Genomic DNA, 12,962 nt, shown 5'->3' with positions numbered 1-12,962 from the left:
TTACATTTTTCCATTAAAAAAAATAAATGATCACTTTTTTAGAAAATAAAAGATGGGCCTTTCTTTTCAAAGTATTTTTTTCTTTAGCACGGCTTCATTAGGGGTTTTTAAAAAAAATATATAATGGTATTTTTATCAAAAGTTAAACCTTTTTAAGACTTTTTATCATAAATGATGTACTTATTTAATTCTTTAAAAGGAATATCTCTTGACCTCTTTTCCAAAAAAGTTCGTTCCTTTTCCTATTTTTAAAGTCATTCATATAAAAATTCTGGGGTTATATATTTAATTTAATACAAAATTATATCTGGCGTCCCCAGTCACAAGCGATGTCTGGGTAAGCCCCCTGCCCTCCTCCAAGAGCCGTTCAATCATCAATAAAGAGGGAATTGTAGAAATCTGACGCAGTTCAAAAATGAGGCATCGATAGACAAACTTTGCTCTATTAATACATATGATACGTATCGCATTATAGGATTAAAATATTCCATCTTAGGTCGAAGAAGGGAGGGCGCCCACATCTTACTACAACTTTTGCGGATATGATTGTGTTGAGCTCTTAAAACTATGCTCAATTAATCCCAATAATTGATTTAACATATTAACATTTTCCTGTTGACTTGTTTCTGAATAATTTGTGTAATGTATTTCCATAATTTGCCCATTCAAAAGAGGCATTCCATAATGGAACTTTGATGGAATATCTATCAATAATGCACCCACCTACAATCTACAAACATAGAACATGGTTTATACTCCTTTATTTTTTGTTCTGTTTGACATATTATGACACAATAAATATATTGTAGCTCTCCTTAGGATTAAACTTCCTCAACTTTAATTTTCCTCATTATTCCCTTTCTCCCGTCTTCACCAAAACAAATTAACAAAAATCCATAAAAACCCCATTAAAAACTCGTTAATGTGTTTGCTGTAATGCAGTTAAAATTATAAGTAAATATTCTACGTAATCAAAGGAATGAAAATGTGTTAAAGTACAAATCTCCCTCTCTGATAACCTATTTATACATTTCAGCTAAATTACTTTGAGGTGAATTATTAATTAATATCCAGTGAATATAAGTTGTACTATGGAATATAATTTCTACCGACAAAAAAGATAGGATTTCTAACAGATAAATTTGATTTTTTCTGCTTTTTTTTGTGTATAATTAATGAAATATCTAATACAATTTCTTTGGCATCAAGGAAAATGGAACAAAACCCAAAGGATTTTGACTTGATGGGGGACTTTTGAATAAATAATTCTGACTTATAAACAAACAAAACAAAAACAAAAAATAGATATAGACGTGAATTTTCCCTACTTTATCGGTCAGATAAAGTGGCACCGATTGAGTATATGTTGACATTATAGTACTACAATTAATTCAAACTATCAAGGAGATAATTTGATGTCAATTTACATATTAAATATAAATTTCCTTCTCTAGGAGTATGGGAGTTCCAACTTAAGCCCCTCTGATTTCAGAAGCATAATTCAAATAAATTCTTTTAATTGATTTATCTACTATGGACATTGTCCATCGTCATTGTTAATCTCAGAAGGAAGAGGCCCATGTAAGGATGAGGTATTTTTTCGTTGGGGAGCTATAAAGAAAGTAGCAAAACGATGACCATGTTATAGAATTTTGTCAAAATTAATTTAGCTATTAGATCCCCCCCCCCGCTAGTTATACTTAGGGCACAAGGAATACCACTCTATCAAGTTACGCTGTCATCTGTGATATTTAAAGAGAGCAACCCCACAAGATAAAAAATTTATCATAAGCGAGGGAATTTTCTTTTAAAAATTTGACTGCTATGGTCCTGATAGCTTAAAAATATCCATCGAATATAAAAGATACTTATTTTTACTAATACAAAAATATGACGAACATTTTCACAAAAATATCTAGTACAAAGGAAACGCATTAAGTTTCTGTAATAAGATATATAAAATATTAAAGAGATAAAAATATAAAGACAAATTACACAAACGTTCATGACTTTGAAATATTATTGTCATAAATAAATAAAATGCACAAAGTCCTACATCTTATTTGACAAAAAATGTTCTAGAAACTTTACAAATGATATGTAATATGTTAGAATTTTTACATGGAAGATCCTTAGATATATATACAGGATTTTTTGAACTCTTGGGAGCACAATCTACACCCACTACATTAATATTGGGGCTACAATAGGGCATACACGAACTAAAGAATATATATTATCGGCAAGGTGGTGTTTCAGACTGAAGCTTGTTGCTTAGAAAAAATGGGGCATAGTGAGAAGAATTTTCATAGCGCCCTCTATGTGAGTAACATACACCGATATTATATAATATTATAATTCAAGGAGATTTATTATTTAGCCACAGGACGGCGTCACTTTATTTACAAATTAATATAAGTAAATACGCTCTTGGCTCTAGGTAACTTTTATTTTTCCCCGGAAGTTAAATAGGGGCTGTTCAAAGTATCCTTTCAAAGTCTTGATAATGTTAAAGTTACAATGTAAGCTAAAAGGGCTTGGCAAATAATAAAAATTTAATGCACTTTTTTAACTTATTAATTATACTCAGATTTTCGACTCCAGTCGCAAATAGAACAAAGGTACCCTCGTGTATAATATTTAATTCATTTTTGAAGATTAGATTGAAGAACAAATATTTATGTACATACAGATGATAAACCATATATTTATATATATGAAGGTAAATAAATCAATTTTTATTAGATGTTCGTTTCAATGTGAAACCGTCTTAATGAAAATATTTACGTGATGCACTTTATTCGTAATTCATAATCTAATAAAATGTTATTTATTTGTTCTGATATTCTATACGAACTCATTTATAATTATTTTGATTTATGTTGGTAAAGAAATGGGTAAATGCTATTTTTGTTCTTTTCTAAGGAAAAAAGTTTCCTTGATTTGTTTATCCTCCATTATTGTTGTACAAATTGTATCATTTGCATAAATAATATAAATTGACTCTTTTCACAAGCTACGCAAATGTTAAAATCCATATTTAGTTGAATTTATGAATGTTAGAACCATAAAAAAGGTGAAATTTATCTCTATATATATCCTTATTAAAACATAAAAGCAAAAAGCTAGAAAACCATTTGGGTTTTCCTTTTTAAACGATAAAATTATAATTTACATATAAAATACCCAGAGCAACAAAACAATAACGTAATACAGAGAAAAAATTTCCCCTCTACCGATAATATATCATTAACAAATTTTTACGAGCTCTCCTTAAAAACCTTAAAAAATGTGTCCAAATTGGATACGTACGACGTTCAATGGAACACACTTTCTACAAAGACATCAATCATTTACGTCATTATTAATCCATTAAAGAGTTATACTTAAACATCCAATGTTCATTATAATAATAAATATCTATTTAGATGAAGCCTTTTAAAATAAGAAATAACTGCAAACTATTAACTTGAGTTTTGTCTGTCCTATTAGGAATTTATGTTATTTACTTAATGTTGGTTTGTTTACATAGCAGAGAATGGTGTGCCGCCATCTTCAGATAAGAGATTGAAACAAAATAATATAACTAATATTATTTTGTAGTGGCTGAAGCTATTTGAGAGAAAAACTATTAAACAAAGTGATGCAACACGCCTGTTAGCTTGAGGATATTTCCTTGGCAATAAGAAGACTTTTTTTTTCCAGGTCATGTCACTTTTGAAATATTACAGTTGAAGTCATTTTATCATCTTTCTTCGTGATTAATGGATTTTTTATTCCCTTTGTAATATTATCCCTGTGAATTCAATTCAATGGGTGAATTCATGGAGGTAGAATAGAAAGTTAACAATTAATTAATGGGTCTCCTTCTACTTCACAAAAAATACACAAATAACAACAAACATAATGTATATACCTGTTAGAGTATTAATAGTGATAGTATGTTTACTAATAATGTCAGAATTAGGTGTGGGAGGAATTCAATGATATGTTTTTATATTATTAAGATTAGTATGTGTTTCTTTATCTTTAAAATAAATGAAGCAATTTAAAAAAAAACCTTCAACTGCAAATTTAAAAATAGGATTTCTCTTAATTATTTTACTCTAACTAAAACACAGATTTAAGACACCAAAAAAATAAAAGTGCCTAAAAACAAATATTAAAGAAATTGCCATAATCAATAAAAGTGAGGCATGTAAATAAAAAAATGAAAGAGATGTCAATGGGAAAATTAAGGGTTGCAGAGTTTTCTTTAAATTTTCCTTTTGATGTAGTAGAAAATACTCTTATGTCAAATTGTATCCATAAAATCAAAGAGATGATAGAATTTATGGAAATAAAAGACAAAAACTTGCATAACTATCTACGAATTTATGATAACTAGACATGTAAAAAGTGTTTGAATCCAGGCGAATGTGTATTTAAAGAAAGTATTGATCGGTTACCTATAAAACATTTTTGCTTTTATCAATTACATTATGTATCCAAATTACAAATTTTTCCCCCTTTAAATTATCATGGTGTGTTCTTGAAAGTTTGAAACTCAATAAACATGAATATTCCCTTTAAAACTCATTTTTCTGATATTTGCAGCCTATAGAGTTTTTGAAAAATACTTCTTAGAAAATTTAATTTTCGGTCTACTGTGGGCAAGCCCATTGGATAGGCTAGAGGAAGGTCGCTTAGAAGAATTGGGAGGTCAATCCTGTCCCAATGTCAAAAAGACACCAGAAAACCGGATCATTTTTTTCTTTGATGAAAAGATCTTTATTGTTGACCCCGTTAATAACAAACCAAATGATTGGGTGGTATGCTTTGGCAAGGCTGACGACATCCTCAAAACAGTCACCAAGACCAATCATCTGGCCTCTGTGATGATGTTGGGGGTTGTAGCATCAACTGGAGAAAAAATGCCTCCAATTTGGTTTCTTGTTGGATAATAATTACCCGTTGTCCCCTACTTGATAGTTTTGAACGGAAAATGTGGTCCTATAGATCACCAAGACCATGACGAAGTTCAACATAGCCACGTATGTATTTCAGCAGGACGTCCCATACTGCTAATATTGTACCAGAGTGGATGGGTAGTAACATGAACTTCTGGTCCATGAACCTTTAGCCCACTCAGAGCACAGATCTGAATCCACTGGATTACTCCATTTGGTGGGAAATTGAGAAGAATACCTGCAAGGTCCGCCACTCGAATATTGATGTCCTGAAGACCTCCGTTTACCAGCAGGCGAGGGATCATGAAAAAAAGGACTACGTTAGGCGATTGGAGGCTGTCATTGAGGCTGATGGTGGCCAGATTAATAAGTGGTGTGCCTTTTTATAGTTAAAAGTATTTATTTTATAATCAATACAACTCTATCCCTTGCACTAAATGTATTTACTGGACCTTATATATATTTAATTTAGAACCTCTGACAAGAGATATTAATACTGCTGCACTTTTAATATTGAAGTTGCTCTCATATAATATTCTAATCTCCAACAACTATGAATGCATATAAATTAACGACATATATTCATATAAATATGTAAATATGTGCTTCCTGAAAGAAAATTTATGCATTTTCTTAGTTTTTTCATTTCAAGATAAGTAGTCTTTTCCTCAAGGATCCCCCGTTACGAGGATAGAGAATGGAAATATGTATCATAACATTGTTCAATTTTTAGCCAAATGTTCATGTAAGTTCTACTCAACTCTTAATCGTTTAGTAAGAAGATATCTGAAGATGAGGACAAGAACATCGAAGGCATAGATGTTGTTTGTTTGTCTGTTTTAATTTCATCATTTTCATATTTTGTTGTGGTAGACATTAGTATATCTTTATATAGTCTGTAAAAAACATAAGTTGTTGGTATTGAAGGATTGGGCTTTGATCTAGGGGGTTAATTTTTAGCTATTATGATTTATTTTATTGCAATCCCTCTTGATGTATTTTATTATTATTTTAATCTTTATTTTTTTGTACTGAATTTTAATAAAACCCCATTTAAAAAAACCCACGGTGTTCAAAATTGAAACTATAGCAATAAAAAAATTAATTTAATGACAGAGAAAATGATAGATTCCTTTTGAAAAAGTACATGATTATAATGAAGTATTGCTGTTAGCATTTAAGGGGTGATGTCATGAAAAACAAAGTAAACATTTTAATTTAAATGTTAACCTTTTTTGAGCGATTTGTTACATAATGTGTCCATATATGGTGTGTCATGTTAAGATTTTGTATAAGGTGTAACTTGTACATGTATCCGCCACATAATTTTATACAAATTGTATAACAAATATACATAACGCAGATAATTGTAATAAAAAAATCAATACTTTTGAAATAGCTTCATTTTTCAATGTAATTGCTGTAACTTTTATCATTTGAATTATTTATTATTTTTTTGTCAGTTTAAATAATATTATCAATATTTCAACTTAGATAAATTTGGAGTGTTTTTACACTCAGTATAAAGATATCAGTCGCAACGTGTGTTGGAATTTTCCTCGTATTGATTATAGTTGTATATATTTACGTTTTACAGCAAGTATGTTTGTTATTTAGGAAGAATGCTACAGGTTTGAAAGGACGCATTAAAGTTTAATTTGAGAAATAATTACAGATTAAATTAATTTTTAAGCTGTTTCTTACAATAATAGAATATGAAAAAAAAAAAAAACATTTGCTTAATATTTGAAGCAAAAGTATAAAGTATTGAAATTGTCTCCGATCTTCTCTTACGACTAATCATGTATATTTTTTTTTCATGGGTTTTTATTTTTTTACAAAAATGTATACCAAATATAAATAAGATCATGAAATAGTAAAAAAATTAAGAGGGAATGCGAAAGTAAATATCCTAAATATATATTTTAGTTTAAAATTCTAACCCCGTAATTATGGGACACCATATCATTTGTATTCCTTTGAAATATATAACATTGAAAAAACGATTGTTAAAAATATGTAGGCATTAAGAAAGTTAAAATAAAAACGTACAGGTTATAATCATTTTATAAAATAAAAAATAAAATAGACATACAATCGAGAAACATACCACACAACTAAATTTAAAGAACAGTCATAATGATAATAAAAAAAAGTCTTAACAGACGTGTCTTCTATTCTTTCTTAAATCTATCTATCAGTATTATGACCTTTAGGTTACAATCATATGTAACTGACCAAGAAAAAAATATTAAACCAAATCAGAGGCAAAGTTCCGATCCAAAAAAAGACATATGTAAAAACCGTCATATCTTGCTGCAGATGCTATGATTACCTTCATAATTTCCCTAAATCACAATTCATTGCAAGAAAAAAGTCGACTTGCTATATGTGCATGTGAGTGTGTTAAATTTCTAACTTTGTTCATACAAAATACTAATTGTTTCTGTGCTCATTAAATATAATTAATCCCAGAGTCCATAGTTATATGACCCTATGAATAAAAATTTGTACTATATTTAGATCAAAATGAAATGATATTATCACTTAAAATAATTGTTAATAGAAAGACAAATCTTATCATAAAATCAAATCCTAATGGTATAAATAACAAAATTCAATTACAAGCTACGACTTGTACAAAGTTCCATTATATATGCAACTACATAGTACATATTTATAAACAGAGTGTAACAAATGAAATCCGGTCCTTCATATTTCCAGATTTTCCGGCATATATGTTGAAGCAATTGCAGAATTTTTTTTTTGGATGTGAAATATTCATATAAACGTATTACTTAGTAGATAAAACACCGCCATGGAGTCAAGAACAGAAGATTTTGCAAGACTATTACATTTTCAGAGATAGAACATGGGCACACTTTTGTGATGATTTTGATGACCAAGGATCTGACTATTAGGAATGCTTAGGTATTAATGGTCAAAGGTTCTAGCAACAGAACTTTGATCTCTGCGATACCTCCAAAAAGTCTCAAAATTTGCACCAGTAGCATTGTAACGACTGGGTATCTAAGGGTATTTGGCATTCTAGTCTCCCCAAACTAAATCCGATCGATTATTTTGTCTAGATCAACCTTGCATAAATGGTCAAGAGATGTCCTCACACCACCAAGAAGTGTGTGTCCCTTATCAACTACACCGTTCTGGAATCCAATAATTTAGATTTGACTCTAGTTTTCAAAGCATGCACGCGGTTCAGAATCCAAATCAAGGCCTTTATTGGGGCTACATATATTCTCAATAATTGTATCTGATGATCTCATTTTTTTGTTTTTGAATAAATTTTGGAAAATGATCATTTCATTTTAAATTTAAAGTGTGTAGTTTCGTTGTTATACCCTGCTGATGTAAATTTAATTATGACACTTTTTTTTAAATATTTTTTTTTTAGAAGTAGGATTAATTGCAGTAAAAAAGTTTTTGGAATAATAGTTATTCACATTTTATTTTTCTGCACAAACAAAGTTTTTCAACATATCAATGTGTTTTTGAGATGCCAAATTAAATCTGCAACCCGATTACAGGCATGCTGCGTCCAAAGTGTGGGAGATTTGTAAATATTTAAACGTATACCGGTCAAGTGTATATAAAATAAAACTGCATATTATGGGAGGAGATGATTTATAAATAATAGTGCTTTTTATTAGGCGACTTATTGAACTCCGTTCTAGCCTGACCTTTTAATTACGTATTGAAGCCAGAGTCTGTTCTAAACGTACAACAAATTTGGGTGTACTTAAGGAAAAAATAACTGAAAAATGTATGAAATTTTTTTAAAACAGATTGTATTTATTGTTCAGGTCGACTCCTCACTATGAGGCCGTTTAAAGAGCGTTATCGAGGACAAAGGACTTCATATTGAATAAAATATGAGTTTGATGTTCTTCTTACGACATGCCAAAATATAAAGTTTTAGATAGATAAAGTAATAACGAATGTTTAATTAAATTAATTAGATTTACAACCGATATACTAAAATAGTTGGTCTCATTACGGGACAACAGGATTGTAGTTGACTTTCAAATATATATCTATACCTAAATGTACAAAGAACTTTCTAGTCTAATAAACCTTTATTAATGTATATACATATTTACTCTTCCATTTAAAGAAGTTGTTTGTCCTTCATGTTTTCTTCACGGAAACATAATTGTTAAGTTACTGGAATTTTCCAAAATGAAACTTTTTGATTAAATTAGTTTCGGCAATTATAACACAACTAAATAAATATGCAGAATAATTCTTCATTTAGTTTCTTATTATATCCCCAAATTACCCTAGATAAAGTATTTTTAGATAACATAGAAATGAAAAAAAAAAAATCCTTTTAATGAAATATTTATACAAACTCCTATAGTATGTTTTTTTTCAACCTCAATTTAAAAAAAACAGGTTCCCTCATTGACAAGCTTTTAACTCACATTCAAAGTAAAAGCTGTTGTTATTTACTTAGTATATATATTTATTGCCAAGGTTATAACATAAAAAAAAACTACTTACTTTTTTGTCCTAATAATAATGATTAAACATATGTTTTAGTTGGTCCTCATAAACAATGTTTAGACAAATGGTTCAGATATGAGATTTTATTTATGTACATTATATTTATGCCTTAGTAGCATGCACAATTTACATTAATTTATGTAAAAATATAGAGCTCTACTAAGAAATAACTATTACCCTAATAGAGTATGTAAACCCATTTAAAGTTGCAATTGTAAACAATTGTAAGCCTTTAATCTTTGATTGTTCTCCAAAATGCCCATTTATTGAATTAAAATCACTTTTAATCCAATGGGTATAGCTGAGTATTGTGAGAAAAAATCATTTAAATGTTGATATCCACTTGTTGTATATATATGTATATATCAAGGGCACAACTTTTGGGAGTTAATATAAATTCATTTGAATATTTCAAAGGGAGGTCAATATATCTAAATACCTTTAGATATATGAAAGGAATTGCAAGGGGTGCAAAATATTCATCAATTTTCATTAATATAATCATGTTCCTCTTACTTTATTATGTTTTCCAAACTTTCCCCTATAAAGAAAGATGGAGGACTGTCCTAAAATCAGTGTATCATTTATAACTTATCTAGTTCATTAGCTGCCTTCACATCGGAGGATTTCTTTGGGGAGGGAAGAGGGGAAGGATATTAATATGACAACATTCATTTTTAATTATAGCACAATGAATATTTGATAAAAAGGTTTCGTTTTAATCATGACAAAAAAGTAAGAATTAATTTTTGCGAAATAATTACATATATATTTTTGCACAAAACTTGATGTTTTTAAAAACAACTATTTCAGATTTTATACTAAAATTCTACAAGCAAGGAACTTTCCCCATTTCACGTTGTTCTCCTCCTAGCCTCTGCTATGCCCACAAATCAATTAAACAAATATTTATACAGATTAATCTTTCTTTGTCAATGTGAGATCTAATTTACATACAATAGTGATTAAATGGGTATATAATGAATGTATCTTTGTAGAAATTAGTACAATCAAAAGCTAGCCTAATGTCTCTCCAACCATTCAACAATTACATAGTTTAGATATTTATTTTTACACATAATTACAGTACATGTAATTAATTTCTTATTCTTTCGATTATTAAGTAACTACTTTAAATTAATTAATAAACCTAATTTTCTAAAATATGTAGAGCTTACCTGTGCTTTATCGTTTACATTGCTTATTTCTTCAACTACGAACTTGAAATCATAGTTCCAAGGTAAGGACTTATTTATTAAGTGAGAATCTGGAAAATGAATAAATTTTTAGATCATACGTTACTTTTCATATAATAGTTTATTAAAATGTCTTTGAATTATAACCCAGATCATATATTTTAAAAATAATACAAAGTAATGCTGAAATAGCAGAAACAAATACTTATACTTATATGAGATTAATATAATTGTTTAAAAGACTAGTAGTTGCTTTGAATTACAAATAAGATACTTCATAATTTTTCATGCTCTATTTAATAGTTTTATTTATGACTCATTATAAATATCAAATAAACTTAGAGTTTCTTACATTACTTGCAAAATTATATTATACCTAGTTATAGTAGATATTAGAGATTTACTAGGTATGGGTGGAAATGGTTCAGAATAAGCAAGTATCTACCACGGAATCAGTGACAAAAGAGCAAAAGCACCGGCGGTATGTAAAAAAAAACAAAAAAACGAGAGAGTTGACTCTGAGCGTCTGAAGAGTGTTTGGGAGAAAAACAGCTGAACGTTCATGAGGTTTTATTATACTAGCGGCCAGAAACTCTGAAAGGAAAGAAATAAACACAAATCTAACTCCAGTAGTCACAAACACTATGCCAGAAAAAAATATCTAAATGTTCAATAATTAATTATTGTTTCTGTCACTGTAGTTTTGGAGATGTTTTTGTCATTGGAGGAGAAACTTATACCACAAATGAAGGACAAGTCTCACAAAAAGTAATTGGGAAAATATTCAGACAAAAATTCAAAACATCAATAGCTGACAACTCACTTTATTTTTTTGTGTGTTAGGGAGGTACCGCCATGATTTATTGGGTGGTTCTCTTGTTGTTTTTTTTTTTACAACAATTATAATGGCAACTATTGAAGCATTCTCATAATGAAATGAATCCACGATTAATTAATGAGCACTTAATCATTGAAATGCATTAAGAAATTTATTCTTGGATTTTAAGATTTTTATTTTTGGCAACTAAAATTAACAGTGGTTCAGTCAAAGAAATAGAAGAAAAAGAAAAGTTGTAGAGTATTTTTAACCCTACAATTTATAATCTTATAAATGGATTAACTAAAAATACTCTTCGCATCTTTTTTTTTATTGGTCAGTGTCAATTTGTTAAGTTCTTCCGATATTCAACATATCTTGAATGACATTTGATTAGTCTCTGGGTGAATAGCAAATTTTGAAGTACACTATCAAAGTTTCAAAGAATGTTTTTAGTCTATTCTATTTATTTATCAATGCCAACAATGACTAAAAAAAAGGGAGATCTTATTCTGCAGGTATAGAAGATGTCTTATTAGACTATTTTTTTATTATTTTGAAGATAATTTATCCTCTACAGCGAACAGGATGAAATATAACTTTCTCCAACTACTATTTTAGACAATAGATTCACAGGTTTAAAATATATAATTAGACAAAAAAATATAGTTTGCTCAATGATGTTTGTATTAGTATCACAAGTAATAACTACTTAGGGGGAAAAGTTTTAAATTGCTAATTTATCAACTATATTGTTTCCTAAATGTGGCTAAACACGCCCAGGAAGTCATCTTGTTAGCAGTTAATGGGAACTTACGTAGTGTTAAAGATTCTTGCAGGGCAGGAACTAAAGCCCCCCCCCCTCCCCCCCCAAAAAGATTAACTGTTTGTAAATAACTAAGGGTTTTTGGAGCTTTTCCCAAAAAATTTAACTTTTTGAGAATACCTATGGATTTTTGAAATTTTGTTCAAAAAATTTTATAGTTGAAATTTTTTTCAAAAATTTTATAATTGAAATTTAATTAACAAATTTTTTGATTTTTTTATATTTTTTGAGAATAGTAATGGATTTTTGAAAAATTTAATAATTTAATTTTGTATTCAAAAAATTATATTTTTGAAAAATTTAATAATTTAATTTTGTTTTCAAAAAATTATATTTTTGAGATATTTAATTTAAAGAATTTTTTCAAAAATTTCCTTTTTTTGTGAGCAACTCTGGATTTTTGAAATTTTTCTACAAGAAATTAAATATTTGAAATTATTTCCAAAAAATGTTATTTTGAATATTTTTTCTAAAAAATTTAATTGTCTGTGAATAGCTATAGTTTTTTGAAATTTGAATTTTTTTGATAAAATTTGAATTTTTCAATCTATTTTCCACAAAAAATTCATAAAACTTCGACCCACCCGAGAAATAAAATTGTATATATATATTACCCTGCGGACGCCTTTGTCTTGCTAGTAATGTCTCTT

At 28.7% G+C, this 12,962-nt stretch overlaps 1 protein-coding gene across 29 annotated transcripts in view; it reads right to left on the bottom strand.

The window, feature by feature from the left end:
• Positions 1 to 12,962, bottom strand: part of LOC121119856 (gamma-aminobutyric acid receptor subunit pi) — a 100,303-nt gene that overhangs the window by 33,640 nt on the left and 53,701 nt on the right. For all 29 annotated transcript variants that reach the window (XR_011780565.1, XR_011780566.1, XR_011780563.1 and 26 more), the window contains one exon: positions 10,652 to 10,740. Coding sequence is in view for 25 of the 29 variants with exons in the window: in XM_071889137.1 (XP_071745238.1) it covers positions 10,652 to 10,740 (89 nt within the window). In the remaining 4 variants the exon portion in view is untranslated. The remainder of the gene's footprint in view (positions 1 to 10,651; positions 10,741 to 12,962) is intronic.

The sequence above is a fragment of the Lepeophtheirus salmonis genome, chromosome 6 (assembly GCF_016086655.4).
Source record: "Lepeophtheirus salmonis chromosome 6, UVic_Lsal_1.4, whole genome shotgun sequence".
Taxonomy (NCBI): Eukaryota; Metazoa; Arthropoda; class Copepoda; order Siphonostomatoida; family Caligidae; genus Lepeophtheirus; species Lepeophtheirus salmonis.
This window is presented reverse-complemented; position numbering and strand designations above follow the sequence as displayed.